The sequence below is a fragment of the Ylistrum balloti genome, unplaced genomic scaffold (genome assembly GCF_031769215.1).
Source record: "Ylistrum balloti isolate Yb309-2 unplaced genomic scaffold, AGI_CSIRO_Ybal_v1 Utg370420, whole genome shotgun sequence".
Taxonomy (NCBI): domain Eukaryota; kingdom Metazoa; phylum Mollusca; class Bivalvia; order Pectinida; family Pectinidae; genus Ylistrum; species Ylistrum balloti.
This window is the reverse complement of record NW_026782284.1, coordinates 281,429-289,066: the sequence shown is the minus strand read 5'-3', so window position 1 is coordinate 289,066 and position 7,638 is coordinate 281,429. Positions and strand designations below refer to the sequence as shown.

Sequence of the window (7,638 nt, the reverse complement as noted above, 5' to 3'; positions counted from 1 at the left end):
TCGTTGAGTAAAATGACGATATACATTTCATATGTACCAGTTGGTGAATGATATTTGACGACCCCGTAACACTGTCACGAAACATACACTGATGGAGTGCCCTGGGGCTACACAAGATTTACTTTTCCATATTAGGTATTCAGTATAACTGATCCTTGTTGTAGTCGCGAGATCTTTACACTTATCTACAGACACGGGCTGATATTTCGTCCGAAGGATTTTCGGGATAATTTGTCGTAATTTCCAATCATCTGTCTATCATAAAGGTAAGATTTTCTATCATCCAAATTAACAGAGAACTATTAAGCATTATCGTCACCAACTTAATTAAATGGAAAGTTTTCGTCATTATCATTCAACTGATTACAGAAGAGGAAGTAAGGATATGTAAACTAGGTAGGAGACAGGTCGTGACAGACGCATTGCTAATATTTAACATCTACGTCACATATATACACAACGGCCACAAAAAAATGTATAATTACATTCCCGTTGACAAAAATATATAATTAGCTAAAATGTAAGCAATTCAAATTTCTGTGATTTACACATTTTTTATAACTTTATATGATAGCCGTCGACGAGATTAATTTAGCAGTGTAATCATTTCTAGGTAATGGTAGAGAGATTTCTCATGTATGTAATGCTCTTTGCTAACTTTGCTTCTCTCTAAAGTTGTACATCTGGAATTTCAGAACAAAAGACACCATTTCATTTTTATTTACTTGTTAATTCTATACCATGTTGATTAACATGTTGTTTGTTTTTATTTTTTTAGACAAAGTTTACATCCTCTGTCTTTTATTTTTTCTGTTTTTGTATTATTAGTAGTATTATTACTAATGTTATCATTTATTTATTTGTCGTGAAGAAAAATTAATTCGCCTTTATATAACAATAAATCAATATTTTCTTTTTCATGAATATTTCATCCGCGTTAAATATCGGTAATTCTGCGGAAAAATCAAACCTGATAGAGTACACCTTGACTAAATGCCACACACAAGATAAAGTCTTGTATTCTTTTTAAATAACCCTAAATACGTATTTGTTTTCAAAATAACATATACATGTGCATTCTTTATTTCGATTATCACGACATTTTCATGTTTATCTTTCAAACCTTATCTTTTCTGTAATAACATAGAATGTTAAGACATGTTCCGCTGTGTTTATATTGTCGAATATAACCTTTTGATTTATTTCCTTGTGCATCATTTATACGTTCACATGCTTATACGATGCAACACCTGAACTTACCCGAACACACAAACACACATTCGTCAACGTGTAGAGTAAATAGAAAGTTTTCTCATCAGAAAATTACTCTAATTAATCATAATTTATATTGACAGATGTCATCCTTCATCATGCTGTCTTCGTTGCTCGTTGGTCTCACTTTCGTTGTCCTTGGTAAGAACTATATTATTTCTATCTAAAGTGTCCAATCAATGGTGTTTCATGATGATCTTTATTCATTAGGGATTCCTTTGGCGTTAATTTGCTATCAATTTATCATACGCATCACAATATCTTCGCCATACCAAAATGATAGACATATGTATAAATTCATATGGCTCAATTGATCTTTTTGTAATTAATCCAAATATAAACCAGATTTTAAGAAAATTTAACATTATTAGCGATGCTGATATAGCATCTTAATGCCTTGTTTCCTTCAGTTAACAGTTACTGTCAGAGACCTGGCTTTTACTGCCAAAATTATGGCAAATGTACAGAAAAACAAACGTGTGAATGTCCTCATGGTTTTCGAGGTTTTGACTGCAGAGTACCTCAGTGTAAGTATAACCTTGTGTATGTCTCCTTCTGTTTACCATTATGATACATTGTCTAAATTAAATATATTGCATCCATTCGTATCATAACCACAACTATTAAGTTAAAGAGTGAAATAGGTTTTGACAAGTATATTTTATCGTAAAAAGGTTCTGAAATGACCATTTTAACATGGGTAACAAAGGGCATCAATAAATAAGACCATATTGCATATACAACATGAAGACAAACAGAAATCAATACTAGCATTTTAAAATCAATGTGCCAGCTCACCTTCACAGTTAAAGCAATGAACCGATTAATTCATGAATTGTGACAATAATAGATATATCTTTATTGATACAAAACGTTAATCAGTGCAATGCAATGCTTTAAATCTATTTTAGTGAAAGAAATAAGTGCAATATATGGCTCATAGAAACCATTAATTATACTAACGAGCATCCAAACGTTCAACCTCATATCTTCCAAGGATATGCTTGACTGATCACTGATTAAAGTTTAATTCTGATATTCCACGTAACGTAATAGCATTGTCAAAGATATGTGGATCAGCATAGTTCTTCTACGAGTTAGAGAAACAGTGAGATATTCCAACCAATCAATCTTACAAGCATCATTAAAGATTTGCTATAGATATATAAAATAATTTGATATAAATGTATAGAGATATCAGTTCCACATCACCCGAATTTCAATTACATCACTCAAGAGTCCATCTAATTAAATCAACACTTGACGCCAGTTTATTTAATATCCTAATTTACAAATCACTTTAATTCACTGATACATATATAGATGTATATATATATATATATCCGTCAAATGGATATGTCACTGCAATTGATCTAATCGAAAATTAGTTATTGTGGTCTGATTAAAATTGAAATTTCCTGGCGAACAGTGCATTTCTAGGTACCAACATCTGTACAACGTTCACACGGTGTGAACAAAACAGCAAGCCTTTGTAAAAGCAATGTATCATACTCCTAAATAAATAAACTCAGACCTCCTTTTTTGGAAAAACGTTCTTATTTTTTTGAAAGGTCATTTGTCTGATGAAGGTGACTGAAAGAAGCTGGTACATTATCAACAGAACAGCTCTATGAGTAAACTTGTCTATAAAATCATTACCCTAGAATATCATATTTATGCTAAAATGTTATGTCTTACTGTATATTAATTAAAATCAGAAATCGACATAATTATGGTAGTAATGGTATGATGATGATGATGATGATGATGATGATGATGTAGTATAGGTTAATGTGTCTTGTTTAATGTGTATGTCTTAGTAAAAATCCCCAAATGTACTAAACAGTCTCTCAATACCTATTTCCAAAAGGGGTCCCAAATTGTGCCAACAATTGCAGTGGTCACGGAGAGTGTGTGACAACCATGGGCTCGGACTGGTGTTACTGTGACTATGGATACTTCGGAGAAAACTGCAGTATCAAGAATGGTAGGCTCGGCTGTTATTCAATCTTGACGTTACTTTGCATTTTCATTAAATGTCATAGAAATTAACATGTCTATTGAAGGTATGCATTGTGGTAAGTTACTACACTTTTTCTACCTGGGTGTAGCATGTATTCATTGTTACAATATTGTTGACAAAGTGTCCTTATGTTATTACAAATCTAATTCGAAGTAATCTTTTTGTTGTTCCTGATTCTATTATTAAAGAGACTGGAGTAAGTGCATTTTGATACTGTTACGGTTTTGTTACTATCAATACTAAATCGAAACATGTTGTGGTAACACGATGAACAAATGATGGGTATTGAGAATTAACCAACTTTAGTTGCTTTAACTAACTACTGACGAAGTACATGAAATTAATAAACGAAAACAAAATGATTCTCTTATTTTCAGATACGGTGCGTTGTGGACCAAAAAACATCACCATTATAACTTATCTGTCATCCGCAAAGTCCGTATCACTCCATGGCCACCCAATGTGTCAGTTTTCACGGATAGATGCCGGACCAAATGTATACAAATACGAACTGGTCGTTGACAGATTACCACAACCCGGGCACCCATGCGCAGGAGCATTACATACCATGGTTATTGATGTAAGTTTTTTTATATTCCATTTGTTTGTTTACCTCCATATGTTTGTCTTTGGGATAAGCCATTAAATACGTTGCTGGTGTGTTTAATAAAATGCGAACACTCCTTTACATTCAGCTGCACCAATATATTTGAAAAAATACGAAAAATAAAATGAAAAAAAAAATTCAACTTGGACTGTTTTGCCATTTCAATGTTATCGTTGAATAACATAGACCACGTTACCACAATTTCCTCTGATGATGTAATTATATGCAGGTAATATGACGTCTTCATAACAAACGATTTTTGAAGATTCTTAAGTCATCACATATATTCCTTCAATGATAGATACTCTCTGACATTTTTTAGATTTAATCCCTATATATCCAAATCTCACTTTACGATCAAAATACTTCTCCGTGTAAACTTAAAGTATATAAAATTTGATGAAATCATCAACCTAAACAACGAGTATTTCTTACAATGATTCATAACAGGAGTTCTAGGATAAGAAACTGCTAGTAAATTATTCATAATTGTTTTGTTTTTTTCTAGCCAATTACAACAGTGCAGATGTTTCATGTAGAAATCCAAACAGCATTTGGGAAGGTCGCACCACTAGATTGGATCACAGAGTTCGAATGTACTTACAAAAATAGGTAAGTTTTATAATACGTATTCAATTAAGGTCATCGTCATTAAAAATAATATTACAAAACCATTGTACAAATGTATAACGTGTTTATGAATGTTAGTCAGCGGATTCAATGACAAGTATACATTACTTGTTGTAAAATATAAAAAATTGTACAAGGGAAGTAATAAACGTCCGGTTACAAAAATAGCAGAAAATATAGGCACTCACAAATAAACCATGTAAATGTAAACACAGATAAAGGTAGGTAACTCAGTATAAAGGAAAGAATGGAAAATGTTTATAATGCAAAATGTAGATGATAACAGTCCAAGGTAGATAAATCAATGTAGAGGAAAGGAACAAATGGTAGATCATTTTTTTGAATGCCATATAAGATAAATCTTTTTTATCATTAACATTTTAGGTAGATAAATAGACAATATATAAACTACACTGATTCATAATTCAATGGCATATGTAAACTGTTTTTATTTGATTGTATAAGGTTTAGGTATTGACCAATCAAACACACCATAAAATTAGAAGCAATTTCTCCTCAAAAGCCGTGAAAAGTAAATTACAACAAAAACGATAATATGTTACTTTAACTAAAACGAGTACCGACCGGTAATACTTGACATTTTTAAACTAAAAACCACACCCGTGATAGAATATGTACAGTTTATTTTGAACACATCATAGCTACAGTATATACCATTCAAAATCTACATTCAAACCGGTTCTCTCTCCCCTCTCTCACTCTCTCAATCAGTGATAAATTATATATTTATGTAAATGAAATGATCAAGAGGCACTAGGAGTCACTGTAGCTTCCGATTGGTGTCTTGCAGCATCACTGACGACATGGCATGCATATATAGTCTTTATAACTAACAGCTGTTCTTTTCCAATCTCACCTTCTCGAATAAATCAGTCAAGCTATCCCATCAATGGCACCACAGTTATAAATAGCACCCACCTATTTTGGTCGACTCATTAATTAATATCTTTTTATATAGTATATCATAACAGAGAAAAGTAAAATATCAATGAAGATATTTCCTGTAATTGCCTTTCCAGAATGTTATTTAAGAATGTAGCTCAAATTTACGTGATAAGAAAACGATGTTCAGGATTATCAAAATTAGACAAAAACTGATGGTTTGGCTGTTATTGCATTCTTTGATCTGCAGTGTCACAGGTTCTGTCGAGGAAAAGCTAAATTCAAGGCCATACGAGGTTAAACTGTTAGACAGTCACTATGATATCAAAACAACTGGGGAAATACCTATGTACCACGAATTCTCGCTGGAGTTCACGCCCTCGGCTGAAGTAAGAGGTAAGAACCAACATGTTATTTTCCAGTTTTCTACATGTAACTGTCCAAACCACTAGAATGTTTTGATAATCTTCGAAAGGTTCGCCATCTTGATGAAATTTCAATTAATATCACTAAATGGGTTCGAAATGTTTCAATATCTGGAATCATAATCCTGACCATAAAGGACATGTCTGAAACGTGATGTTTTATTAAAAATGATAGAATTAAAATTAATCAAACATAAAAATTAAACGCATTATGCGGATATCATTTTTTCTCTCTTTCCCGAAAACTTAATTACGTTTTTGTTAACCTTTGTGAGATTTCTTTCGAAATACCAATTCTTTACATTCTATCTAATACTTGTTATTGAATTGAAGGGCCAGATGCTCATCTTATGGTGTGGGATCTGAAGGTCTTCGATGCCAAGACATCTCGACGGATAGCAGATGTTCTTATTGACGGGTAAGCTCGTGTGTAAGAAGAAGTCACTGTCAACAGTTATTTCTAAGTTATAAACATAGGCCTAGTTGGACCCTTACACACTTTCCAGTAGATTCAAAAATTAACAAAACCTTACATATCGAGACCTTTATTCAGCCTCGTTAAAAAAACAAAAAAACAATAAAGGAATCAGCTTATTTCCCCCTTTTTATAAATAGCCTGTTGAAATAACTCGCCACCAAAGTAAACGAACAATCATGTGCTCATGTCCTATTTATTTATTTTTTTTTGACAGATGCCTGACCATTGCCGGAGAGGAAAGACTGCTTGGACCTCCAGCACAGTCACAGAAAGGAATGGTGTTGACCTTCGCTCCCGTGAATAAAGACACGCATCTCTTCTACGACTACAAGGTTAAGATTTGTGATGGACAATGTCCACGGGTATGTATCAGGAAACAAGTTTGACATATAACAAAACCATAATCGAAATGTTTTATGGAAAATGAAAACAATACTTGATTGTTTCTAACTTTAATGTTGATATGCGACATTCAACTCCATCATTCACATGCTAACATTACGTAGCTTACTCGATATTCAGGAGCTTATTCCCACTAAAATCATTTCCATGAGACATCAAAGTACATGACAAACGTCAAGCGGAGGGCTTCGAGAGATAGCAGATACTTGTAATTACTGTCCCAAATATTTCCTCTGTTTGTCATTATGACTATAGTTGCTAACTCTACCTAGCTGTCCCTGTCTTGTCTAACAGTCAGTCTTCCTTTTCTTCATTGTATCATCTCTCACATTCCGGATGCCCTAGTTCTTTCAGTTCTAGTGATGGCTTCGAATTATTGTGTCTTTTCTCATTACAGCCAACTTGTACCGGAAAACCTATACCCTCGGAATGGGTTGGCTTCAATGTCCACATCGTCTGAACGCCATCTTGCTACTGAAGTCATTTCCGGAACGTTACTCAGCCTATGCTTATTAATATATACCCCGAACTACTAACAAATTCTTAAAAGCATCTTTGAATAATTCTTTAACCGTTAATCTTTATCATATTACGATAAACATTGTCATGGTGTTTATAAAGATGTTTTTGTAATAATCATGACTGATTCATCCATAGTGAAAATAGAATGCTATATATTATGATTAATGCTATGTCTAATCAATCATCACGAATGTTGCACTCATATGCGATTCGTATGGGTACTTTTAACAGAATCACGTGTGCACATAAAATCTGTCTTTTTTTATTTGCTTTAAATGCATTCATTCTTCACAATATTTAGAAATATGAAACTTAATATTTTGAATGCATTAACATAAGTATACAAAAGGTAGTTGATTTGTTAATCTTGTCTTCC

The 7,638-nt window shown here is 32.9% G+C and overlaps 1 protein-coding gene across 1 annotated transcript; it reads left to right on the top strand.

Annotated features, from left to right (window-relative positions):
* The first annotated feature begins 1,355 nt into the window (after window positions 1-1,355).
* Window positions 1,356-7,200, top strand: LOC132554634 (EGF-like domain-containing protein 2). The gene is made up of 9 exons (XM_060218952.1): window positions 1,356-1,413; window positions 1,683-1,799; window positions 3,143-3,259; window positions 3,673-3,875; window positions 4,411-4,514; window positions 5,686-5,831; window positions 6,194-6,278; window positions 6,553-6,700; window positions 7,138-7,200. The coding sequence occupies exons 1-9, from the start codon at window positions 1,356-1,358 to the stop codon at window positions 7,198-7,200; spliced, it is 1,041 nt and encodes a 346-aa protein (XP_060074935.1).
* Window positions 7,201-7,638: the final 438 nt, after the last annotated feature.